The sequence below is a fragment of the Tauraco erythrolophus genome, chromosome 7 (genome assembly GCF_009769465.1).
Source record: "Tauraco erythrolophus isolate bTauEry1 chromosome 7, bTauEry1.pri, whole genome shotgun sequence".
Lineage (NCBI taxonomy): Eukaryota > Metazoa > Chordata > Aves > Musophagiformes > Musophagidae > Tauraco > Tauraco erythrolophus.
Window position 1 is genome coordinate 24540535 of NC_141471.1, and position 27800 is coordinate 24568334.

Genomic DNA, 27800 nt, shown 5'->3' on the forward strand with positions numbered 1-27800 from the left:
TTAAAAATAATTTAACTTCTTAAACTTACTGCCATGTTGCACTAGTATTTGTTTATTGAGTCAGTGTTTACGTTTCCTGCTCTTGACAGTGGGATGTTCTATGATGGAAATCATACTTACCTTATTGAGCCAGAAGAAAACTACACTTCAGACGTAAGTAGAACTTAGAGTAGTCCTGCTGTGTTGTTTGTTGAATACAGACATTCATGGCTACAGCATAGGTGTAAGGCTCCAGTACCAAAGAGTCATGCTGTCATTCCCAACCTCGTATGTGAGTCTCCATTATCACAGACAAAAGTAGACCTCCAAATTTAGGCAGTGGTATGTGTATATGTGTGTACTCTGTAACACTTGGATGTAGAGCAGTGCAGCACCAGAGGGTGATGAGGGTCCCTCAGAGACAGCAGCAGCAGACCATGAGTACCCTGTCCCTTTCTCTAGCACTTTCTGCTCTGCATTTGTTACATCCCTCTCCTCCTGGTTTGTCCTCAACTCCAGTCAGCAGCTCCTGTGACTCTCATTGTTGTTCCCTGGACAGCTCTCTTAAGGCTCTCTAAGCATGATCAGCCACTCTGATGTACTTAGATATTTCAAATTAAAGATGATTAACTGTGGCATTAGCTATCACATCACAGTTGGGAAAAGGAGAAGAGTGTAGAGTAATGGTGCCTTGCTACTTGCACGTTCACTAGTGTAGGTGTTGGATAACAAGAACCTTTGGAACTGTCTATTTAATGCTCATGAGATGGATTAGTTTATCCAGGATTAATACATGCAATTATTTACTATTTCAGGATGACTTCAATTTCCACTCTGTTTACAAATCCAAGTTGTTTGAGTTTCCTTCGGATGACCTGCCATCTGGTATGATTTTTTTTAATATTCATGACTTAATGACTTGTTTTAGTCTAAGGCCAGATTTTAATCGTACTTGATAGATAATCTTCTGATAGTATATTGTTTATTTGTATATCTCTTCTTTTTCTTAATTAAATAAAAAAGCATTGAGAAAAAAGAATCTGAAACACTGAAAGCACTGGAAAAGAACCTGAAGTGTTGAAAAAACTCTGAATCCAATGAATCAAACCTCCGCTAGACCTTCATGCTGTGATGTATGTTTCTCTTAACAAGTCATGTGGTCTATGGACTGCATTATATGCTAGTAGTTGTAGAAAGGGAGGGACTGAGGTAGCCTAAAGATGATAAAAATAAACCCCATATTGCCAGCGGTTGATAACTCTTCATGGATTTTTCCTATTTTGAGATACAGAGTGAGTACCATGGTGTGAGCACAATCCTGGGAGTCAAGAACCTGCCAAATATTGTTGCTGTTCAGTGAGTCCCTCATATCTGGTCTGTTCAGCATCTTCCACAGTACTGGCTGTAGTGCAGAAAGTTTTAATCTGAGAAGTTTGCTTGTTAATTGAAGCTAAAATTGCAGTATTTATGGCATATTCCCATTCTGTCAAAGATTTGTCAGTTTTACAGATGTGTTTTCCTATTCTACAAAATGTGTCCTAGATAAATAAAACTGTCCTTTGCAGACACTGTCATTTAGGTAGAAACCACCTCTAGACTAATTTCTTCAGGAGAGTTACAGATGTCCAGTCATCTTGTTACAAACTATTTGTGCTATGGTAACAGTTGGATCTGGGATCTTAAGGTGCTGGGTACTGCACGTAGATGGGTCCTTCCCTGGAACACAGTGTGTGCAGGTTTGCTAGTTGTTAAGCAAAGTAGAATCATTCAGAGAGCTAATGAGAAAAAACAAGGGAAATTGCTACAATTGGGTCACTTTGATTTCAGTTCTGAAGAAGGAATCTTGCTGAGTCTAAACAAAAGAGTGTCCCAGCTTGGAGCCTCACATCCTCTGCTGATGATCGCCCAGGCCAGGTGGAGGAGGCGTTCGGATGGAGGGGCAGCACAAAAGGCTCCTGCAGTGCAAGGTGTTGATGTCTGTATCATGAAGCTTCCTATGCACATGCATCTTAGACACATACCGTGGTTACTCCCTGTACTTGTGGAGATGGTAGTGTAATGAGAACAATTTACAGAACATAAGGCCAAATAACAAAGTGCATCTTTTATCACACTTTCTTGAGGATGTGTCCTTTGAAAGGTTGGAAATAATGGAACCACTGCTGAGTTTAAAATAAATTTTCTGTCTCAGGTTGTTAAAGTAGGAAATTGCTAAAGCTGGTTCTTAGTAGACACCTATCAGCTGTCTTGTAAGATTTCCTAGTAGTGAAATTTCATGTTTTCAACATTTTGAAATAAAATTATTTTCCGCTTTTAAAGTTATGAAAATGAATGAATTGCAAGTATAATCCACCAGTTTCATCTCCACCAAGGCTTCTCAATTTTCAAAAAAAACTGTCAAAATAAAACTTCATTTTTTGGTTGTGTGGTATGTGTTTGTTTGTTTGTTAGTTAGTTAGTTTGTTTGTTTGTTTTCCCCCCACAAAAATCCAGGTATGCTTGTGCAGTTTTGATTTTACTGTAGATAACAAGTAAATAGTTGCTGGCTTTCCTGCGCAAAGCCTAGCGTGTGACATAAGGGAATATGTTGCTATTAGATTGAATTTGAATCACAAGGTTGTAGAAAAGGTTGAAAATGAGATTTAATTGTGGAGTGCTACTGTTATTAATTATATAAATATTTGTAACATAGACAAGAGGTATAAAGGCTAGTCTTCTATTGCTTTATGTTTAGGATTCCATATATGGAGAAATAAACTTTAACTCATAGTCTGCTCTCCCACACACCCATACTTGTTTCTGTAAAACTGTTTGGAAAGGTATTTCTGAGGTTTGTAGTGAAAGTTTTGGTGGATGTAATAGATTATGTTCTCATTAGGAATTCCACTATTTTTCCTTGTCTGTGATTATGCAGTTTATCTCTGTCTTTAAGTCATCCTCCATGAATAGCCACAGCTCCAGAGGATGAGAGCAGTCTTCTTCCCCACCCTTTTCCCTGTGCCCACAGGAGCTTGATCATTCATCCCCCAGCCTGCTGCACACCCTGCCCCACCTTCTGCTTCACTCCTCACACATGCCGCTCCACCAGTGTCTCTGCTTGGCACTGCCTCTTCCCTGCCAGCATGGAGAGTGCTGACTGTTGTCCTGACTTTTCTTTTTGTTTTCTTTAAACAATATTTGCAATTAGTTGCGAATAGTATTGTTGTGATTTTTTTTTTTTTAAATACTACAACAGAATCGTTACTGTTAGTAGCAAGCACTGTGCTAGGCTATGTCATCAGTATTTTTATATTCCTTATTACTCTCATAATTTATCAGTTTACCCAGCCTAAGGAGATCTTCCTTAATGTCAAGATTTTCTTTTTATCTTTAGAAGAGTCTGTGTGTAAGCCAAGATTTCCACTCAGGACTTCATTAGGAATGGACTGGATGTATCGTTGGCTTCAATATTGATGTTAGAAAGGAAAAAAAATAAAGTAATAGGCATTACTTGATATCAGTGATAGTAAAAGCACTCACTATTATATCACAATTCAATAGCAATGTACTTTTTACATTCTTTTGCTCCTTGTTTTTTTTTTTTTTAAAGTTATTACAGAAAAGACTTAATTCTATTATACTCTGCAATGGTCTGAGGAGGTAATGAGGACTTTGAATAAGGAAAGCTTGGCTGAATGACTTGGCATGCCTAGAGCTTTTGACTTCATAATTTAGTAGACTGTATTTTTTTCACAATCTGTATACAGACATACAGTACCCTGGCATGGTCTTAGACAACACTATGTTATTGAAGGTGGTGTTTTTCAAATAATACGTAATAGATATCCTTTTCTTTTGAGGTCACTTGGAAGATGCGCAGATGTGCCACTTAAGGATATGGTTTAGTGGGACTTGGCAGGGTTAGATTTATGGTTGGACTCAATGATCTTAAAGATTGTTTCCAACTTAAATGATTCTATGAATCCTCATTACACTTTTTCAAGGTAACATGTTCCCATCAAAATTTCCGCTAGGCTTTCTCAGCTGTCAACATTTCCTGTGATTTTGCTGGTCATGTTGTTTTGCCTCAGGGTCCCTGGCTGGAAATGCACCCTGCCTAAATTCATCCAGCTTGTGAATTATAGTGCAGTGTTAATGTGTGTTAATGTGTTAACGTTAATGGCTTCATCATTCCCCTCTAGAGATGACTGACTTCCGATGGTGGGTAAAATGATCACATTTGCTGGTAAAGTTATCTGAGACTCTATATACATATTGTAAATTATTTTATTGATTGAAAAGTTGTGGTTTTACCGGTTTCATTAACCGTGATGTAAAACCTAAAATGACAGGTTGAGATCCAGTTGTGTGGCACTAGAACACAGACTAAATTAATCAGCATATGTAAAGCATAATCAAAAACAAATTTGTAAAAAAATTTTCAAGATTCTGTTTCTCATCATCGCGAGCTCTAGAGACTGCAAGTCTTTAAGCAATAAATAGGAACCCTTGGATGTGATTGAATTTATTTTAGGTCCTTCTTTAAAGAAAATCCCCAGTGCACTGGTGTAACCATGAAAACGTTTTTAAGCAAAGGGCCTGTGATTGTCCAGGCTCCTCCACAAAAAGATATCTGCAAACTTCACATACCACAATAACAGCATAATCCCCAAGATTTTGCCAAGACAATACCAATTAGTCATGCTTTGCTTTCCTGGTTTGTCTTATCAATAACTAGCCACTTCTGATAAGATTAGCACTCATGCCTGGTAGTGTTTTGTCAGATGGGTAATTCAGCTTCACGTATTAACATTTTGCTTATATGGCAGCCCTGTCAAATTCCTATCAGCATTGTTTGTAATCCTATTGTTTGAACCTCATGCAGGAATTGCACAGTTAGTGTACAGCAGGTGGGAGGTGGAGCTGTGAGAAACTTCCCTGTCTCACCAGTGAAACAGAACTGTTTAGGATTTTGTAACACAACCAAAAGTTGCGTACAAAGTGTGTGAACTGGAAGTCCCTTAATTTACACAGCCCCTATAGTACCATCTACTTCTCTGCAGGACTGATAAAATCACTTTGGAATACTGAAAGCAGTTTTCAGTCCCTGGAGATTGAAAGGATAACCAAAACTGGAGAAAGTACAGAGGAGTGAACAAAGGAAAAAAGCATATTACAAAAAAAGCAACTGCAGACATTTAATTTACGTGTCTCAAAAAAGCATCATCTTGTGCTTAACGTGAATAGTAAACACGTTTATACAAGATAAGGAAAGAGATTTCTATTGTATAGAGAAAAGTGAGGCAGAGACTTTGAATCTAAAATTAAAGATGGAAAAATAATTCTTGGACATTTAAAAGGGCGAGAGCAAGTGTTATCTTCTGCTTAGTTTATAATGTGTCCATTTCCATGAGTGGCTAGTAACAGATTTGATGAAAGGGATTTGGCAAAAGAATAAACTACTTGGTGCTTATGATGAGAGGTTTAAGAAATGAAAGACACAGTGGGATTAGTAGGAAGGAATATTGTATTGATAGTGAGCATTGCCAAAATCTCAAAAGGTTTCTCCTGACTCTAACGTATTTTACTTTGTGAATGTAATCGTCTTAAAGCATTAATTCTGCCTTCCATGCTCCTCTTATTAATTCAGGTAGCTGTTGCAAAAGCTCTGTGAATATCTGCTGAATTCCCGAAAATGTGATTCGCTCCATGGAAGCACTGTGCTAATAATGTTACATGCCTGGTGTTGGTGAAGTTTTGGCATAGAACATCTGCTGTGCTTTCTGAAGCATGACACCCACAGATCATCTGTTCCAGCAGAACCAGATTATCACTAGTAGAGTTTTTAATAAGAGCCCTATTACTGGGAAGCATCTGTAATGTTGCCTCCTTTCTATCTGGAAACTTGAAAAAAGGAGTTGTTGCTGCATCTCATGTGTGGAAGAATGCCATACTACTGTCATGTGGCATTAAGGTCACTAATTATTGGGCTATATTTGTGTAAATATTCAATGTATTTGCCTGTGTTTTCTGCTTAGAGTCCTGGCAAATGAATACTACATTGCAGAAGCTTGTTGTAAAGCCAAGACACAAAAGAAGTAAACGACAGGTATGTGCCAATATGCTTGTTTATAAGTAATATGCCATCACCTTTGTTTTGTGTCTGCTGAACTAATTTGTTCAGATGAAGTCCTGCTGCCAGTTTGACATGAGGTCTCTATATCAATACAGCTATTACAAAAGGAGGTATCTAATGTTGACAAAACATTGTTGGGTTTTCTTAAACATTGCCTGCCTGAAGAGTTATAATATTGTTAAACACTGCTGAATTGCAAACGAAAAAGTAGCTAAAATATTTTTCTCATTTGAGTGTAGAGTTTTATCAGAAACTCTCAATCAATGAAACATTTACAAATATTTTTTCATGTTGCAGTGGTGACAAGTAGCTACTTTTATCTCACTTGACTTTGATTTAATATAAATATTCTAAATTGAGAGTTAATTCCCTCTTTATTAAAGTGGGGAAGCCACTAAGTGCAGATGTTTGTCTGTACCTTGGAAAGATAGCTGCAATTCTTTGCATTTTAGAAATGGAGCTCAAATAATGGTACAGGTCAAAATAGAGCTGGGTCAGAGGGGCTGAACAGTGCAGGTGAAAATGACATACCGAAAGCCATGAGGAGGGAAGATGACTTTGACATCTCTAAGTAGTGCAAGCCTCTTGGAGGCAAAAGAGAAGTGAGAGAGACATTTGAAAAATTCTGGAAGTCATTCTTAAGGGTCTTATTTATATTAGGTAGTTTGCTACCTTTCTATAAACTAGCCATTACTCTGCATTTTTAAATCATAATAATGCAATAACTCTCCTGGAAAACTCAAGAAAACAAGGACACCATGAAGGATCATAGTTGTAATGTTTCTTCTTCAAAGTAAGCATAACGTAGAGGTGAATACTGTGTTAATTGAGCAGTGTGAGAGTAAATAATGGAATTGTTACAGAGATTTTTCATAAAGAATGCAGGAGAGATCCCTTTCTGTGTGGAAGAAAAAGTTTATAGCTGACACAAGCCATTTTTAAAGATATAGGCCTCACTGAGGCTTGTTAAGCTTGTATACTCTTTCTTTAAAAAAAACTAAACTTGGGATTAGATTGGTTGAAATACTTGATTTCATTGTTCAAGGTCGTATAAATGTCCCGGTGAAGGTGAAATATTTTTTTTAAATGATGCAACTAAGCACCAGAAGATTCATCAATATCTGAGACCAGAATTAAGACAGTAGAAAAAATGTTTGCATGAGAAGTTTTGTTTCTGAAGCTATTTCTAGTTACCAGTTACACTCTGTACTCTGCTAGATTCTCTTACGGTTGTACTCTCTCCACAGGTTCGTCAGATTCCGCGTAGTGTTGAAGAGGAAACAAAATACATTGAGTTAATGATTGTGAATGATCATCTAATGGTAAGACTGACACACTTCAACATCTTACAACTATTGACATCAAATTGCCTTAATTGGTCCAAAAAAGGATAACAATAAAAAACAATATATGGCCAGAATGGCCTTAAGAGAAGAAATTATGGTCTCATTAACCGTTGGTGAAGTTGCTTCTGAATTTTGGCAAGGTAATTTCACCAAGAATGCAACCAGGCCTGAGTATCTGAAAGAAGGGTCATAAATTAAAGCTTCGTGTCATAAGGTAACTAGTGTCAATGTGACTTAAGATGTTGATTTTCTTTCTGGCTTTCTTGAGCACTTATCTTAGTTATAACCACTCAGCAATCAATAATGCAGTTATGGCAATTGTGCAGCAAGTATTGACAATGAGGAGATTAACAGTGACTAGAGTTTTTTGATATGTTGAAGTCAATATAGTGAAAATTATTTTGTTAAGCTTGTATACCTTCTCTGGCAGAACATAAATAGGCTCTTTAATGTAGTGGAAAGAGACATAATAAAGATTAGTGTGTTGAAGAAAAACCAGGATCATTCAAGTGGAAAAAGGCACAGATTTTCGTTAGTGAAGATGATTAATAATTAATGAAAGGAATATCAAAGGAAATTATAAATTCTTCAGTGCTTGCAGTCTTCAAATCCAGACAGTGTGTTTCTGGAAGATGTGATGTCAAACACAAACAATAGGATTGGATCTTGAAGTAACTGGATAAAGTCCAGAGACTGGTGGTGCCCCTCGAACTGGTGACATTAGTTGATTTGATGGTCTCTTATGGCTTTAAGATCAAGATGTATCTATACATTTTATCTGCCCTTTCTGTAATGTGCAACCTCTCTCAAGCATTACCCAAATTGGCAAAAATAGATATCAGAGTGTAAAAGGAATGTGCCACTGCCCTTGGACAGCGTACTCTTCCATCAGCTCAGTTTGGTGAGCATAGCAATAAATTATTGGATTAAAATGGACAATACAGGATGCAGAATTCCCTAAATTGGTGTCATTGTGTTTGATCCTGAGGACCTGAAGCCACAACTTTCCCCTTGGGACCTAATCTGTCTGGGCCCATTCGCCTCAAAGACAACATTTCCTGATTTTGGTTAATTAAAGCTACTGTGAGAGTCAGTCCACTTAGGAGTTTATTCTCTGAAGCAAATGCCAGTGAACATCTGTGGTCAAAGAAGCCAAATAATGTCCTCCTGGGAGAAGGAAGTGTTGTATGCTCTGGGCTCCTCCCTTCCCCATGGCCTGAGCTGGTGCGTTACGTGTGTGTTTGGATTACTCTGTACATGTGCAGTAGATGCGACACTCCAGATGCACTGACACCCTGCAGAGTCGGACCATTTTCACCGTTCTCCTGCCCGGAGGGTGCAATGAACCTCGTGTTTCTTCCTCTGGTCGGCAGAGCCAGCTGCATCCTGTCAGATCCCCTGGGCGCCCACCACTGCGAGGGATGCAGTGCCTTCCTGTCCGCCCCCTCCGCTGCTCGTCCAAACATTGCTTCCATTCAGGGAATAAAGCTTTTAAAACCCAAACATTGAAATAGGCTTATAAATTAGTATACTGAAAACATTTCCATAGGATGCTTAGAGAAACTGGAGGCCTAAGGTTTGAGAGTTTAGTTGCAAATAGAGACATGAGTAGTATACTTGTTTCCCCTTGTTCCCGTGCTTCATTTTCCATTTGTTTTGTAGCTTTTTAATTTCATCCTTTCTACCATTTTTAGCTTCACAGTCCTGTCCTTCTGGGTTTTTTTTTTTGTGTGTTTTTTTTTTTTTTTTTTTGCGTAGTGTAACTTCCTCATTTGTGGTGGTTTTTCCCCTATTCCTGCTTGAAAACATACTTTTCCCACCCTCTAGCTGCTGGGCACTTTTTTTTTCCCCACTAAAAGGTTCCAGCTTCAGGAAAACATGGACAACAGTCACTCTAAAATCAAGTGTCACGAGGCACGAGATGATTAAACATTTCTGAAAATCTTGTCCCTGTTGTCCTAAATTCTTCTAAGATACTTGTGATTTTCATACTTGTGGTCCTCATTTTTAAGTGTTTTTTTTTTCTGCAAATAGGAGTACCTGGACAGCTATCTTCAGTGTCATCTTTATAGCACATGTATTACAGATTTCGGTAAAGGTGCCATTGCAGTCTGATTCCTAAAATGATTTGAACCAGTTACTGTGGCATTATGGAGTGTGAAATTGTACATGAAGAAATCCAGAAGACAATTTAAGAGAGAGAACTGAAAAAAAATAGGAAGTCTGATAGTTAAAAACACAGATGCAGGCACTCGTGGGGTAATGCCTCTAAAGGAGTCTCAACTGTGAAAGTTGTGTTGCTAATTTCTGTATTGCCATTTGGAATTAACTTTAAAATTGCCAATAATAAGGATAACGAAGAGAGTAACATTATGTTCCTGTTCCTATAGCATTTTTCAGTAAAGATCTTAGATTACTTTCCAAACCTGATTTAATAGATCCTCATGACAGCTGTTGTAAAGTATATCAGTAATGATTTTTGAGCAATTTTCTACTATCTCTTACTAACATTACATTCAGCACAGGAGACCAAACCTTGCACGGGGCTTTCACTGTTGATGTAGTTGCTTATTACTTTGTGCTTTTTTGGAAATAGAGCTTATTTTTCCAAAGTCTGTATATGTAAGTTGTCTTTTTATTTCACAGTGTAAAAAACACCGCTTGTCAGTCGGCCATACAAACAGCTACGCTAAATCAGTTGTGAACATGGCAGATTTAGTAAGTATCGCTCAGCTAAATGTTCTTTTATGTGTGAGATGGCTCATATCATCTCCTGCCGATAGATGCATGAGTTGTCAGTTTATGGTATGCCTAATAATAACATATGTGAAGATCTCAAATTTTCATCTAGAACTACAGGCAGCCACCTATAAAGCCTTTGTCTAACATAAAGCATTAGAGATTTTTTTGTGGCTTCAAACGTTTTAAGTATCCTGCTGGACCAGTCCCTTGAGCCTGAGTTTTAAAGAGCACCTTAGATATGAAAATTTTTAACACAGGATCCCTATGTTGACAGCCTGAAACCCAGAAGACTTTCACCAGAAAAAGCACATTTGAGTCAATGAGTTAGCATAGGGACATACAGGTGTTTTATATTTGTGAAGCTAAATTGGATGAGCTGCTGGCTTTTGCACGTCACCCCAGAAAAGTGTTACTAGAAAAAAAAAAAAAGCAGTTGCCGCTCTTGAAAGTATTTGGTGTGGAGTGTTAACCCTCAGCATTGAAAGGATGACCTTTTTTCATTATTCAGCCAGCATGAGGTTAAATACTTCTATAGAAGTGTATAACAGTGAAAACTGTGGGGTTTTTTAGGTCACAGTTTGGTATAAGAGAGTCCTTGTGTCACTGGGGTGAGCTGTACATTATAAAAGGCCTATTAATTCCAAATCTTCGAACTATTTGGAATGTTTCTGTAGTAATTTTTCAAAAATCCCATCTCTCTTCTATGCACCTCTGCCTGTGTAGGACCTGCAAGGGATCTTTTTGCAGACAGAGAGCTGATCAAAGAATTAGGCCTAAAATACAGATTTTACTTTGTTTTCATGTTTGTTTGTTGGTTTTAAGGGAGGTAGAATCACCTAAAGTGTGCTAGAACAGGCTAAATATTTAGTTATGTAAAAATGCAAGCTATTACAAAAAAGGAGTAAAACTCACCTTTATTCTATTTGACATAATATATTTGTTCATTCTGTTAATGTACTAGATATATAAAGAACAACTTAACACCAGGATAGTATTGGTTGCCATGGAAACCTGGGCTACTGATAACAAGTTCACCATATCTGAAAACCCCTTGGTGACCCTACGTGAGTTTATGAAATATAGGAGGGATTTTATCAGAGAGAAAAGTGACGCAGTTCACCTTTTTTCGTACGTAATCTCGTGTGATGTTTTACTACTGGGTTTTTTTCTTTCCTTGGGGGTTGCTTATCACAAGTGGCTGATGCATCTCCTTTCTATTGTGTGTGCAGTCCACAATAATTCAGAAAATAATGTTTCTGATGGGGAGGTGGGGAAAATTTAATGCACAAACTGCCCGCCAGCGCAGCTAGAGGTTTGACTCTTGTTTTAATGTGCTAAGCCTGAGCTGCATGCGCATGCGTCCTTGGTTATTCTGTGCAATTGCCTACGCTGCAAGCGCAGCTGCCTGGAAGGTGATGCATGATTCCACCTCAGAGGTTGGCTTCTTTGGCAGTAGAGCACGAACAGCCCTGTTGTATTACTTAAAGGCAGAACATTGGTTTCGAAACCAGTGAGGTTTCCTGCTTAAAAAGCACTATGGCCTGCTTTACTTCGTTGAATGACCTGCATGCTACAGGATTACTGAAGTGTTTCAGATCCTTAAACCAGTTTGTTCTGCAGAGAGACATATGCTATAAGAATAGGCTGGGAAGAATGTTATTTTCTCTAAACTTCTTAATTGTTTTGGACATAAGATTGATATACCAAAATATATCTACAAAAATAGAGGAGAGGTTCGTGACTGAGAATTTTGATCCGCATGAAACAGGACAGCTGAATTGCTGTGTTGGGAATCCTTATCCCTCTCTGCTGACTGTTGTAGGAGCCTATATGAATAAATTTAACCTAAACACCTCACTTTAACATGACTCCAGTAGGATGCCAGGACACCAACTCCAGTATCCACTCTCAGAATTTTTTCATGTGCTTAATTACTGTCATTGACTTCTGCCATGATGCAAGCTAGTAAGATCTGCAAGTGATGCTTGCAGATGTTGGTTTCTCCGTGTCTCAGTTCTTCGTCTGTAAAATGGGAATCAGGTTTTCTCACGTCCTTCGTCTATCTTCTCTGGTGATATTGTAAGTTTTTTGGGAAAAGTCTTGTTCTTATGAATGTTTGTGAATTGGTTAGGACAAAGAGGGCTGTGTTTGCCCTGTGACTTGGACTCTGGATACCAGTGTAATGCTAATTCCAGTGCTGTCCATAACACCACCACTGATGTTTGAAGTATTGCTTTCCTAGACTATTTAGAAATACCGGTTCCTGAAATTGCATCTGTGAGTGAGATGCAGCTAAGTTGGGAGGTGAGGTTGGCTGGTGTGATGCTACACTGGTTACAAATGAACTTCCACCTTCAGCACAGTTAGCCCATTGTATCGTTTCTTATGTTTTTCTGTTTCCATTGAAAAACAAATATGCTGCAGCTCCAATGGATCAGTGCTCTGAAGTGAAGCGGAGTGTGTTTTGTCTCCAGTGTCTGGGAGTCATTTATGCTGACGTGGTCAGCACCAAAGAGATGATTAGATTTAGGCTCATAGTGCCTCTTTCCCTTGGATGAGATCGGCCGCAGTTCCAGGGAGTTTTCACCTACCTCTGCATCAGGGAACCACTAACACATCTTCCTTTGAGTTTTGCCACATCAGCATTGCCCAAGTAGACACATGTCTTTTTACTAGTCTGGTGTGCGTTGGCAGCATGGTGGCCGCTCCTGTGCTCTGTCTGTAGCATGTGCCAGCAGAAGTTGCTTGCTGCAGTAGTATGTCAACAAATAAAAGCCTGGTGAGATTCAGGTGTTTTGGCAAAATAGTACCCTTATTCTTTCTTAGGTAGTCTGAGAAGGAGGAAGGAAGATGATATAACTTTTCTGGAGATAATTTATCATGTGAGGTTTGTGAGTGGTGATGTCTTTTTCCCATTTTGTTTTAGTGTAGTTTGCAGCTTACTGGTGGCAGCCAGCATTTGTAAATGCCAGCTGCTCATTTGAAAATCAGAAGGGTAAATACTGGGATGGATAGATGCAAAACTTATGGGCTGAGCAGGGTAAACTTTTATTTTCTTTTCCTTTCTGTCAAAGGGGAAGTCGATTTCAGAGCAGTCGGAGTGGTGTAGCCCACACTGGTGGAATCTGCTCCTTGCTTAAAGGCGGAGGTGTGAACGAGGTAGGTGGGGATACTGGTATGAGCAAAAAGTGGTAGAAATTTATCTGCACAGAATTTATCAGCGCAGACGTGTTCCTCAAAATATCTTGCTGCTGCTTTGCTGGTGCAGAGTTTTAGTGCAGCTCTGTAGAAGGAATGTCTCAATAAAGAATGACGAGCGAATAAAGTCAGATATGGATTCAAATACACTTTTCAGCAGATTCTGCAATATCCTGTCATTCGTACTTGCAGCCAGAATGGCAACGAAGAAACAGACTTTCTCTTACTGAAGTTGTCCATAAGCCAGCCAGTTTTCCTCACTTGTCCATTATCTAGCAGCTCTGAAGTAAGAACTCTTAGCACTATGCATCTGATTTTATAGAATGGTGTGGGTTGGAAGGGACCTAATTTGCCTTTTATTGCCTCAAAATGACAAAAGCTTTACTTGTATCCGAGATACCTATACATAACTGATTACTCTTCCTACCTTGCTTGTTTCTTTCAGTTCGGAAAACCAGACTTAATGGCAGTTACTTTGGCACAGACCTTGGCCCAAAACATTGGCATTTTCTCAGACAGAAGAAAACTTATAAGTGGTAAGTTTCTTTACTTTTTCACTCTGTCTCAAGAGAAAATCTTAAAAGGTGGAGGATCTTATCATTGTCTCTCTAATATGTATTTTTTCTCATATTTCTTGTAATATTGGAATATTGGAATATTTTTATTTTTGTTGTAATAACATGAAGAGAGACTGACAAATCATTAATTTTCCTCTATTTAAATGCTGTAATATCTCCCTGCCCATAACTGCTGGCTGCACTGGTGCCATCGTTTCTTTAAAAATGAATCGTAAAGGTGTCTGCCGCTTCCATTCATTTCAGATGGGTGTCACACCCACAGGCAGAATGGCTGCCATTTTATGGCACAAAGGTAGAAATGTACATCATTAGGCCTGAGGATGATGAGGAGCTACCTCAGTCCAGTTACGCAGCATGTTTTTGACAACATACAACATAGCTTTTTCCCTGTTTGCCTTGATTGAATTCCTCCTGTAGATTACCCAAATCTCTTGTATTTACCACGCTACTGCTACCGCTTCTCTGCTGTAACCTTGGTATTTAACTTCTTAGTAACCCCTATTTACCTGCAATGCCTTAATTCAGATTTCCACTCCCCACCCCCTGGCAACAAGAATCTCACCCTCCCTGCTTCCATGTTATGGAAATTCCAGCACATGGAGAACAGTGGACCATTAAAATAATAATGTACTTTTAGATGATGAATTGGAGTGCTTAGTTGTTGGATCATACATACTAATGTGGCTTACGTATAAAAAAAATAATTACTATATTGAGTAATAGAACTCTGCTTAGGTGAATTTTGTTTTCAGGCATTGTAAAGACAGTATATAATGCAGAGATACAACTGCATGTAAAAGTTTTTGCAGTTTACGTAATTTTATTTTCAAAACCACTCAGAAATGTAGGATAGATGCTCATGCTACCAACATGTTCAGTATTAATTTTCCAGCTGCATATTATTAACCTGAGGGGCAGACTGAAAGTGAAAATGATAATAGTGGTGGTTGCTTTTCTTTTGGCTGACCAGAGGGGCAGGACATGGTTTTGGTGAGGAGGGAGGAGAATGCATCTGTTGGACAGAGCCTCTTTTCCTTTTTCATTGTAGTTTTAAAATAGAAGCAATAAACTGATGTTCATGTATTAGAGTAAGGCAAATTGCAGAAAGGTGAAAGTACACACGCAAAGTATGTGCACAGAAATAGACACAAGACACAGTCTTGAAAGCAGAGGGCCAAGACCAGAGCAAAGCAATCCCAGGCAGCCTGGCAGGGCAGAAGGGAGGGCTGCCCTGTGCCTGCTGAGAAGCCACATGGGGAAGGGGAGGCAAGCAGGGAAGGGAGGGAGAGCGGAGGAAGAAGCTTCCTGGTCCTGTTGTACTGGCTTGTGTTTACAGACCATATTATGCATTTGTGGGTGTGTTATTGTTTGTTCTGTTTTTTTTTTTTTCAAGCTATTGCCCCAGTCACATTAGCATAGTAGTAGAAGAGAATGAAAAAATTAGGAGGGTTAAAATGATTCTTTTTTTTTTTACTCTGAAAGTTTGGGAATCAAATATCATGGCACAGAAGGCAGGAGAGCTGACTCATGAATGGCAAGCGCTAGAGGCTGACACTGCAGTTTCTTTTCACGTTAAGAGAAGAAAAGAAAAACAGGACTTACTTTCAAAGCTCAGGATTGCATAGAATCATGCACGGTTTGTCAGTGTGCACTGATACACTTAAGCTAAGTGTATTTAGTTTAAATAAATAAACAAAACAGCAAATTATTCTTTTCAGCTTGCATTTAAATATAAAATGTAATCGACTACAGTGTGATTTTTGTGGTAAGAAATGTAGTATTTTGGACTTAGGAGACTGGAGATATAATTATTTTTTTTTGTTGTCAGGTGAGTGTAAGTGTGAGGACACGTGGTCTGGATGCATAATGGGAGACACGGGGTAAGGCATTTCACTAGAGGAAAGTCATGTCCTTCATACAATGACATAAAGAAAAGGTGTGAAAATGTTTGCCTTTTGTGGTTCAGCAGAATATTTTCTGTCAATCATTTTTCAGAAATTAAGGTATTAGCTGTACAACATAGGTAGAAAAAGCACTTTCAAAGAAATGTGAGTGTAAGTAAGTTAATGAGAGGTTATATGAGGATTTTTGGTGACTGCTGGTTTAACTCACAAAGCACAGGGCTAAACAGCCAAGCCAGGTCATTGCAAAGAAGCAGAAACATCCTTAACTTCTTTTCCCCTGCACATTTGCTGTTGAGTTGTGGGAACAAACAGCGACTCATCCTAATTCTTACCAAACTTCTTAAGTATGCCTCATATTCAGAGTTTCTGTTGGAATCTTTAATCTATATCTATCATTTTTTATCCCCCAGTTTGTGTGATAATGTTAGGGAAAACTGCTCCCATTGGAGGTAGAGTATGCTTATACTCACATGTAATGTCACTGGAGAGATTTTATCTAAAGACTAGTGAATCAATAATTTTTTGCTGCTAGATGAGATTCGATACTTTCTAACATGTATATTCAGACCTTAATTCTTCGTATTACAGGCCTGTCTTTTGCTATGTGTATGAATTAAACTATAGTCTAGTCTTAGATAAAGACGGTGCTCCAGATTTTTATGTTAATTTCAAACTGACCTGCAAATTTTCACAATAGCTTTGTGGTCAGAACAATTTTCAACAAAGCAGCATATTTCATTCAGAGCTCTTTGGAAGTGTGTACATGTCCCTTTTTCACCTTGTCTACTTAAAAACATACTAGGTAGGATTTTTCTGATTTTTAGTACATTGAAAAGCCAATCTGAGAAGCATTCTTGATTCTTGTAAGAGTGATTCCTTATCTAATGGTCTTGAAATTCTTTACCTGAAGTCCAAACCTTTCAAATAATTAGGCACACTAAGAAAGGCTTGTATTTACCTGACTTATTGATGGAGGTTGGTGAATCCCACATTCTCTGTATACAGTCTTTAAACCTAAATCATAAACACTAGAGATGGAAGAGACCAATTATGTTTTGCAAGCCATCACTCCTGACAATGCAGGATTATTTTGTATAGCACTTCTGCTAATATTTCTTTTTATCCAGTGATGAGCTGATACAGGAAAGCCATTGAGACTCCAAAATCTGCTTGAAGCATAAGTACTTTCATGACTAAGGACCTGAATATAAAGATCACTTAAGTGACTTTATGAAAAAATTTTTCCCTGTGGAAAGGATCCATGCAAAGATTCTCTGCATCATATTGTTTTTAGGTAGTGCGCTGTGCCTCAGGTTGGCACTCTGTACTCAAATGAAATTTATTGAGTGTGACATGTGAGAGAGGGAAGCTGAAATGTTAGCTGATGTTTGTTAGAAGCATGTTTTAAAATGGCATAACTCTTTTATATAAAAATTCTGTGAGCCAGGAGAGCAATTTAATCTAAGAAAGAAATTAACTATGAGCAATCTTTGTCTCCTGTGGTACATACGGGGAGAAATAAATGTACTTCTGAGATCAGGCTTGTTATTGGAACAGGTCATGTTTGTGAGAACTATACACTGTGTAATAAGATTTGTGGTATTTGCCATGAAATAACTGAGTGAAATATTTTAGGCCTCTCTCTTTCCGTGAGCTCTGTGTCATTGTTCAAAGTTCTTTGTCATTTACTCAAGTGATTTACAAATTAGATAGTTACAAGCAGATAGTCACTCTGATTCTGAACAGTGTGTTTTTGTACTTTTTCTATAGTATGATGTTATGTTTCTCCTCCTATTTTGAAAAAAGAAAATATAGTGTAAAAAACACTATAGAAAGTAATCCTGCTACCTTTTTTCTGTGCAGATATTATCTTCCAAGCAAGTTCTCCAAATGTGATATTGAAGAGTATCATGAATTTTTAAACAATGGAGGTGGAGCCTGCCTTTTCAATAAACCAACCAAAGTAAGTATTACCTTATTATTGAGTATTATTTCTATGCTATTTTCAATTCAGATGAAACTAAGAAGAATGAAAATGATAATATTGGAAAAAGAAACACCTCTAATTTTGATATTTCTGGTTCTCTGTAAGTTCTAAATTTTCTGATGACATATGAGTGAAAGTAGCCGATTTTAGTTCATAGGAGTTGGGAAATTATGCTTAAATACATTTTTAATAAATTATTTCATGTCCAACAGAATTCCCACAGGCTTTGATCTAGAACCATCCCTTACGCAATTTGTTCTAAATATTGTAAATACAATATGTTGCTGAATTTATTTGCTGAGGTTTCAAGTGTCTTGGTAAACTTTTGCACAGCTTGAATTCTAATTTGCTTTGAACTGATGTCTGTTGATACAAATCTCTGGAAGCTGAAGAATAAAATTCCTTTTATTTCACATCTATCCCAAGATGAAGGCACAGCTTCCAGAGCTTCTACAGGGAATGCATGTCCATGCAGCCCAATGGCTTTGCGGGTACCAGCGGTTACAGAAGGTTGTGGTATTCTCCCTGTTGGAGAAAGCAGAGTTTTTACAGTGACTTTCAGAACAGATTTTGGAAACTGGAACTAGTTTTTTCAACTCTGAAAGAGGCAGAGCTGGAGAGAAAGCCCTGAGGAGTAGGGGACAGACACTGGGAGAGCCTGTTGCTGATGAGCGCCCGTCATGCTGCTCATTCCCCAGGTGCTGTCCATACAGTCCCCATCACCATCACCAGGGTCTGTCATCCCCTGAAACACGTGTGCTGGGGGAGAAATGTGTCTGGTGAGAAGTGCTCAGACCATCTTAGCCCTGTGTTACCTCCTTCCAGGCCAGCGTATATGGCTCCACACAATGCTGCCTTGCGCTGGGTAGTCCACCAGACAAGAAAGGCTGGTGAATCCCTGCTGGACTGTGGTCCTCAGTGCCACTGTACCTTGCCTCATTTAGCAGGGTGCATTACCTCCCTAAAGGCTTGGAGGTGGGAAAGCTGGGAATGCACTGGGACCCACTTAAATGACTGACCCATCCTCTCCAAATTTGCCTCCAAAGTACGAAATCGGAGGTCTTGCTGCATGAGTTTTGGAAATCAGGAGAAGTGAGGAATACCTCTTAAGATAGTATTCGCCTTTTCTTTGCTTCTAATCTCAGTTTTGGCCTGGTAAACAGGTGTATTCATGTCAAGGATGCAAAGAGTATGAAATGATCAACTGAGACATTTAAGGGAGATCAATGCAAAACAAGGCTAAAGAAACTGCAGCCAAGACGGAGTTCTACAATGGAGGATTTGCAGCAGGGTTTTAGTCTATTTCTGCTCCATTTACTGAAGCATGTGTTAAAATGTAAAGTAATCAGGATAATGGTCTTGACTCTTTTCTGTATATAATTGATGTTGTCCTCTATTTAATGGCTGTCTTTCATCAAGCAAAGGAAAGAGGCTAAGGCAGAAAGACAGTCCAACATGGGAAAAAAAAGAGTTGGTAGCTGAGGTCATCACGGATTTAAAAGAGAAAGTCAATTCTAGAATGATGCATGTTCCTCCTGGAGCAGCTGAGGAAAAAGTGCATATTCCAACAACCACTGAATTTCAATAAATGTTAGAGAGGGGAAGAGAAGGCATCAAACCTGGATAAGCTGAGTCTGCTTATCTCTCAAAGGTCTCCTTTTTGTGGAAGAACGTATTATTAAAAGTGGAGAGTGCTGTAATTCATTACTAAGATGTAAGGCTTCTCATTCTTTAAATGCATCTACATTTTAGAAGTTTACTTTTTCCCATCTCAGTAAAGATCAAAAGAAATATTGGTGGTTTTATTTCTTTGCTGAGTGAATTGTTTCCATAGTGTAATGTGTCTTATTTGGGCTTGTTTTGGCAATTGCATTCATTTACACATCTGTCATTTGGAAAAAACCAATTACTCTCATCTCAATTTAAATTGGCAGCATTTATGTTTTTTTCTAATGGTGTGCGGAAATGGGAAAGTTAGATGTGGAAGCCTGGGTGGTTTAGACTCTTACATGTTGTTGTTTGGGTTGGTTTAAAGTTATTATCATTGGATGTCTGTCTAATTCACGAGGCTGTCAAAGACATGTTTCCTAGCGAAGGTGGTGAAACACAAACTTACTTTTGTTTTTCAAGAAATACGAGATAAAGGAAAATTGATGTGACAAGGTGCAGTGTTTGACAGTGCTTCACTGTAAGATCAGCCATGATCCCAAAAATTGCATCAATGACTGCTGGAGCAGATTGAGCGTATGCTCTTTTCAGATGAGTGGATGAATTCTATGACTTTTGAGGGAAAGTTACCCAATTTGCTTTTCATGTTTTTTTTTCTTCCATTTCATATTTAACTGTCCCTATGTACTGCAGAAAATTGGCCCAAAGTTTTAAGGCAGGACCCTCTGTTATTGCCATCTACTTGTCAGTATTGTGCGGCACACCTAGAGATACTGAAGAAGCTAGGAAGTCTGGAAAAATATGTAGCAAGCAAACAGTTTTAACAACTCTTTAATAATTCTGAAAGATAATTGCTTCCTTATATTTAATGTAACATTCTACATAGGTATTTCATGCTGCAGTCAAATTTCTGTTTCAATAGAGGGATCTAATAATAGCACGTCAGCGTGTAGTACAAGCCTTGGGCTGGTTCGTGGCACGGTGAAGTACACGGGGTGATGATCCATCCTGTGGGCTACTGGCAGGAAGGCAACAGCCAGAGAAAAATGCACTGTACACCATGAGTGATGTACTTGTGCAGATGATTTGTAAGCAGGGTGGTTTCTGGAACGATCCTAGTGTAGTTGGAGAACTCAGAGGACAATCTGCAAAATTTTAGTCTTGGTGACACTATTATATGCCTTCTTATTTATGTAATAAAAGTACTCTTGTGTTTTGTTATGGTCAAATTAAAAAAAAAATATTTTCTTTATGAAAAACTACATCTAGAAATGTTAGGAAAACAGAAACAATGAAACTGGAAAGAAGAGAGTGTAGGTGTCCATTAAAAGGTAACAGCACAGGTCCTGTGTGAAAAATGGTGAATGAGTCTTGCCTCTGGGAAAGGAAAATGCTAATACAAATGTACAGATTTAGACATGTTAAGTTACAGTTTACTGGGGAGGCTGAAGGGAAGGGGAGGAAGCCTCACCAGCTATACTTTCTCATCTGCCTGTGACACATGCTTATGGAAAACTGCTGAAAGTTCCCAGCTGTGGTAGAGAGAAAGGGAAGGAAAGAGCATTCCACTGCAACAAAAGCTGGCAAAGAAACTCAGCCTTTCCTCTCTCCCTGCATTTCTGAGCCATGTGCTCCAAAGGACAATTTTTTATGGCTATTCCTTCTGAAGGTATTATGCAGACGTCAAATGAGGACACAGCCTTCATCACTTGAATTCCAGAGCAGCAGCAATTGCAACGCCTGTGATGATAATGAAAATGTCATATTGTTTTAATTTTTTTCTTTTATTGTCGCACCTTTTGCTTTTGATTGTGGCTTCTGCTCAAACTGAATCTGCTGTAAAAACGGCAGTCTCACACAGAAGACACTATGTGACTTCAGTATTGCTGAATTAATTCACAGCATTCTTTGTTCTCTCACATTTTATTTGTGTTGTTTCTAGTCTGCTTTTTTCTGAGTTGTGAGTGCTGTGTTTTGGTTAATGTCTTTGGAGCCAGCTGAAAAATATGTTGTACAGAGTAATGCATGTGTCCAAAGAAGGGCAGTGAAGCTGGTGAAGGGTCTGGAGCACAAGTCTTATGAGGAGCAGCTGAGGGAACTGGGGTCGTTTAGGCTGGAGAAAGGGAGGCTCGTGGGAGGCCTTACCACTCTCTACAACTACCTGAAAGGAAGCTGTAGTGAGGTGGGTGTCAGTCTCTTCTCCCAAGTGACAAGCAATAGGACAAGAAGAAATGGCCTCAAGGTGCACCAGGGGAAGTTTAGATTGGATATTAGGAAAAATTTCTTCACCGAAAGTTTGTCAAGCATTGGAACAGGCTGCTGAGGGAAGTGGTTTAGTCACCATCTCTGGAGGTATTTAAAAGACATGTAGATGTGGTGCTTAAGGACATGGTTTAATGCTGGACTTGGCAGTGCTAGGTTAATGGTTGGACTCAATGATCTTCAAGGTCTCTTCCAACCTAAGTAATTCTGTGATTATGTGATAAATATGACAATGATTCCTTTAGGAGAGACATGCCCTTTGATTTCTGATTTTGCCCTGCAGCTTCTGGATCCTCCAGAATGTGGCAATGGCTTTGTGGAAGATGGAGAAGAGTGTGACTGTGGGACAATAGCGGTAAGTGTAATGTACTTTGAATTAGCAACTAGATTCTTCAAGACATGGTGCAGCCCATCACTGTGGCTGACATTAAGTGGAGGAAGACAAGCAATGTTAAGGTCCTGCAGTAAGGGATTCATCATTTTTTACCCTTTTCCATCATTTTTAAACACAATGTGGGCCAGCTTTTTTATTTTATCACTACATAAATTCTGAAGAGCAATAGCAATAGCTACCTGTGCAGAATCAGGCCTTAAAAAACGTTAAAGAATTTTCCTAGATGGGAATATGAGTCTGGTCAGTGATAAAATGTCTGTAAGTAATGAATGACATTGTGAAATTAGGAAAATTATTTCCTATATTGGATAGGAAACAGCTGTGCAGGAGCTTCTTACCTGACAGTGCATGCTTTTTTTCTGCCTCCAGATGCTTAAAAGCCTGGTTAAAAATCTGTTCAGGTAGCATGCTAAGATGAGAAGTAATAAGAGAGCTTGAGGCTCACCTGCTTTTCCCATGTATTCTGTTATAAGTGTGTGTGTTCCTCAGGAGTGTGCCAGTGAAGGAGGAGAGTGCTGCAATACTTGCACCCTGACGGCAGGTTCCCAGTGCAGCAATGGGCTTTGCTGTCGGAAGTGCCGGGTAAGGGCAGTGACCTTCACTGCAGCGTCCTGACGGTAATGCATCCGGGTGGCTACAGACACCACAGCACATCTTTTTCCTTGCAGACCTTGTATTTCCTTTTCTGAAAGCTTATCTTTTAAAAAAGGCTGAAAACGGATTTATCTGGGGCTATTCTCTGTCCTTTAGTCTGGGCTTCTTGGGACAGGGATTGTGGTCAAATGCAGGAGTGAATTAGAGCCTTCCGGTTTCAGACAAGTTTGAATCAGGTTGAAGTTCCACGAGGTTTTGTTAGATGTCCGTGTTTAAACATGCACATCTTTACTCATGTGCGGCTCCCAACGCCCTACATATTGCTCTGGATTTGCCCCATGAGACTGAATGGGAAAATCATACCACAGAGGCCCGAGAGAAGGATATAGTAAAACCAAACCAAAACAAAAACAAACAAAAAATCTGCAGCTAGCGGAATTGTTCATAAAAGTTCATCTAAAAGACACCTGACTTCAGTTTTAGTTAGATTTGCCTGTGTTTCCTTATGTTTGAACTGCCTGAAATCCCGTTGAGTCAAAGGTAATTAAGCCCTATGTAAACTATAAGGTATTTTTCCTGATACATCAGTAAATTAAGGAGCTTTAGCCAGATGTTGGCTATAAGGGAGCCTAGCTAAATATGACTTAAAATGGTTGTTTATACTAATTTAGTAATAATGATAATTATTATTAATGTTATTAAAACTGCAATGTACTATGTGTGATATTTTTATCTTCGTCTGTGGACATACGAGGGCTTCGTATGCCCTTCCTTCCTTAGGAGGAATATCAGTAATAACTGTGGACCACATTCTTGACTTTGTGCTCGTCCTGATGTTAAAAAAAGAAAAAGCACAGATTATGCTGGAACAGATCACATTTCCCTAAGCACATTCCTTTTTTTTAAATATAATATAAAAGATTAGCAGATTGCCAGTGCAGGTGAATTTTGTTCAAGTATCCAAGTCGCATAGGCACCATATTAAAGACTCTTGGAAAAAAATTAAGCTTCTGTGTACCTACATTGTTTTTGCAAATGAGAAAGGTTTTATCTACATACAGAGTGGTGAGGGTAAGCCAAAGAAGAGAAAGGCAGAATTTTGCAAAACGTGTCCCTAAGGAGAGGTTAATCAGGACAACTGAGAAGACTATATATAACAGTTCCCAAACTTGGTGTTATCTTCCCCTGTAATTACCTGCCTGAAAGCAGGGGTGAAGGAGGGATTGCAAACAAAACATGGTGGATGTACATCCCAGTGTCTGTAGTGTCTCTGACAACATTCCTGTCTGCACTTTTCCAGAGACTGATAGGGAAAAGATAAGCTGAAGGTTGAGAAAGTACCAGAGTCTAGCTCTTCCACTGACATGTGCCCCTTCATATCAGCTGTGAAGGGAGTTAGTAGTTGTCTCCTCAAAAATGTATGTGCATGCAGATCCAGAAAAAGTGTCACAGAGCTGAAAAATGAACTGAGTATCACAGACTTAAGAAACCTTTCAGGGAAAGTAAGGGATCTGCACTAATAATTGCCACTAATGGGATGTCTTCCTGCTTTTACAGGTCTTGAGAGTTAGCACAGAAGTCTTCAACCAAAATACCTGTGTTAGGTCATGGATACTTTTTTCATTGTTAAATATCTGATCACATAGAAAATGGTGTCAAACTGTACAGAATCCAGTACATTTATTAACAGTTTCTGTTCTACAATGGAGCATTGTAACAAGCATAGTGTTTACACCCAGAGCTTTGCAGTGTTCTTCATTGCTAGAAGAAAGAGCAGGATCACTCTCTGTTTTATAAGAGTAAAATAGTCACAAAAAGGTGCAGCAACCTGGTCAAGATAATGCTGCAAGCTGCTGCAGTAGTGGTTTGATAAACGCCAGGCGTTCTGTGTCCCAGGAGAGCCCCAGTTGGCTCCACACTCGATGCACTCAGAAGAGGGTGTCCCAGAGAGTGGTACCACTTGCCCTAGGAAATGGCCACTGACTTGACAGGTGCGATGTCTGCACCAGGGGAAGGAAAGTCTTCCCACTTCAGTCAGCACATGAAAATTTCCTGGTTTTGATTTTAGTTAAAAGTCTAGGCAAGTGTTGCATTTAAGGCAAGGTATGGAGAAATCACAACATTAACTTTCTATCCTTTTTATTTTTCAGTTTGAACCTAAAGGAGTTTTGTGCCGAGAAGCAGTGAATGATTGTGATATTGCAGAGAACTGCACAGGAAATTCCAGTCAGGTGATTTTTATATCTTCTATCCAAGAGATGAAAAAAAAACACCTGTAGTCTCTCAATCACTATGAATGTTACTCGTTTTTATAGTAAGGTATATAAATATTGTATTAAACCTGCTGGTACTGAAAAAAACAGCTTGATACAGAAATAATTTTCCATATGACATTTATTTTATGCTTTGCTTCCTTGTTTGTCTGATCTATGATCTATTAGTTGTTTTCTCTTTCTGTAGTGTTCTCCCAATATTCATAAAATGGATGGATATTCATGTGATAACAAGCAGGTAATTAGCACATCAATTTGTTTTCATTCTTTCTGCTTTTGTAAATTGCTTTTTATAGATTTTGGTTTAAGATCTTTGGAAGTCACCTGAGACAGTTCTGCTGACATACCTGAGTTTTGGGTGCTAGTTGTACTTTGGAGCTAAGCATTTAAATGAACAGAAAGTAGAATCTTATATTAGTTGCCTCAATAGAAAGCATGTGACAAATCTGTATATTAAACGAATACATATTTTGGAAAATCAAGTTATTTGAAACTTTTTCTGTATCTTTTCTTTCTTTCTAGGGTATTTGTTTTGGAGGAAGATGTAAAACCAGAGACCGGCAGTGTAAATATATCTGGGGTGAAAGTGAGTGAATGTTATTGTTTCTAAGTTGGTTGTCCTTCATTTCCAGAAAAATTATGGAAGAGGCATGTTCAGAACCATTAAAACCAGCTAAGACTGTATGCCCTTCCCCCTCTTCCCTCCTCATTTTGTCTTTCTGTGCTCTTTTGCAGCTCTTTCTCTAGTGTTGGTTAACTTACTGGTGATTATTCTGAAGTCTTAGGTTTAACTTCTCATTAATAACCACCTAGGCCATCTATACTCATGTTTATTGATTTATTTCAGTGGCTTCTGGGCATTTTGAACCAATAAACCCTCGTCAATTTGAACAAAATCTTAAAACAGCCCTGTGGTGCCAACACTAAATTTTTCATTGAGAACACTGCAGAGTTTCACAGGCCACATGCAGACCATTGGTACTGCGGTTCACAGATTGTGAAACTCTGCTTGCTTTGATTGTGCATTACCATTTCCCAGGACCTGGCTTTTCAAAGTCTTCATCATCTTAGAAGAGATTTGCTTCTGTTTTTAGAAGTGACAGCTGCTGACAGGTATTGCTATGAGAAGCTGAATATTGAAGGGACTGAGAAAGGAAACTGTGGAAGAGACAAGGACTCTTGGATACAGTGCAATAAACAGTAAGTTGATCCATTTAGAAAACAATTGGTATCAGATTTTTATCCGTGGTCCAGTTCTTTAGCTGACATGAAGAGGCTCAAAAAGCCTCTGTACAGAAATGGACTTCTGGCCACCTTCTGCAGACCTTAATGCAGGAAATTCTGGAGGGAGAGGAGATGAACTCTGTCAAGAGGGCACCATCTGAACCTTGGGAGCATTTGGACCAAAAGTGGTCCCAGTACTCTCGATGAGGCTCAGCAGAGCAAAGGAGAGCAGCCTGTGGTTTCACATCTCAGTGTGGTGTTCACCTTTTATGCTTTGTCATTGTATTGTTAAGTTGTGCTCAGTTTTCATCGTACCGTAACTCTCCACATCTTTTCCTGCAAGCTGCTGCCTAAACCATTGTTTCACATTCTTTATTTATGCAGTTGATTATTTCTGCCTATTTCTGAACCTTTCACCAGTCCTCATCAAACTGCACCTTGGTTTTTCAGATGAGTTCTCCATTCTGTCAATGCCATTTGAATTCTAGTCCTGCCTACAGGTGAACTAATGTCCTTTGCCACCTTTCAGTGCAGATTTGATAACCTTATTTTTGTTCCATTACAAATTCATGAGTAAAAAATATTCAGTAATATGGGAGAGGCCAGACAGTGCACAAGTCTCCACACACGAGTTGTAAAGTCCCTTCAACAGTTTAGTGTCTCTTGTTCTCTTACATGTGTGTCGTATGAGAGTTTGTTTAAAGCCAGTGTTTACTGCTTCTGCTCTATGGGCCAATTACTGTATCTTAATAGGATAATAAATCAATTTGATGTGGTTTGTTCTTGACAGCTCCCTACTTGCTATTACTCAAAGCACTTTTGATAATATATCTTAAAAAAGACTCTTCTCCCAGTCTAAGCTCAGAGGAGAATAATTTTCTTGTGAAACAAGATATTATTTATGGGAGTTACTGTCTGTGGGAGAAAAACAAGAGATAACAAACATGTTAAAAAAACAAGTGAGGAAAACCAGTTTTTTTTGATCATCTATTTTCATTGAATTTTCTTTTCAATGGGTGTCTGTTTATTCTTTCAATGCAGGGATGTGCTTTGTGGATACCTTCTGTGCTCTAATATATCCAGTGTGCCCAGACTTGGAGAACTTGATGGCGAAATCACATCGTCAATCTTGCAGTTTGGAAAAGTCTACAATTGCAGGTAATTGGAAATCCTGCAGACAGAACAGAGACAATCAATATCCATCTTGCATGGAAAAGCACGTTTCTCATTCCTAAGTGAAGAACAACTGTTTCCATTAATTTTTTTTTTTTTCCCTATTGACACATAACCGTTATTCTCACTCAGCCTTTGTTAAGCTTCAGGAACTTGACTGCATATGGGGAGCTGTTTTACAGTCCCCTCTGTGTAGTATTTAATTTTGCCTGTAGAGACATACTGCTCTTCTCTGGCCTCTTGATTTTACATTCTTCAATGTTTGTGAAGTACTTAATGTAATCAAAATACTTAGACACATGCCTGCTCTCCTAAAGCTAACTGGCAGCTTAATAAGTTGCCATATGTTAGCTGAATCCCAAT

General features: G+C 38.8%; 1 protein-coding gene across 1 annotated transcript in view; it reads left to right on the top strand.

The window, feature by feature from the left end:
• The window catches only part of ADAM22 (ADAM metallopeptidase domain 22), a 135573-nt gene that overhangs the window by 81909 nt on the left and 25864 nt on the right, over nucleotides 1-27800 (top strand). Inside the window, 17 exon segments of the mRNA XM_086615071.1 lie at nucleotides 90-153; nucleotides 795-864; nucleotides 5997-6067; nucleotides 7342-7416; nucleotides 10087-10158; nucleotides 11144-11310; nucleotides 13257-13341; nucleotides 13826-13916; nucleotides 15787-15838; nucleotides 17726-17825; nucleotides 22063-22134; nucleotides 22663-22755; nucleotides 24918-24998; nucleotides 25228-25278; nucleotides 25563-25626; nucleotides 26135-26240; nucleotides 27306-27422. Coding sequence (XP_086471197.1) covers nucleotides 90-153; nucleotides 795-864; nucleotides 5997-6067; nucleotides 7342-7416; nucleotides 10087-10158; nucleotides 11144-11310; nucleotides 13257-13341; nucleotides 13826-13916; nucleotides 15787-15838; nucleotides 17726-17825; nucleotides 22063-22134; nucleotides 22663-22755; nucleotides 24918-24998; nucleotides 25228-25278; nucleotides 25563-25626; nucleotides 26135-26240; nucleotides 27306-27422 — 1431 coding nt within the window.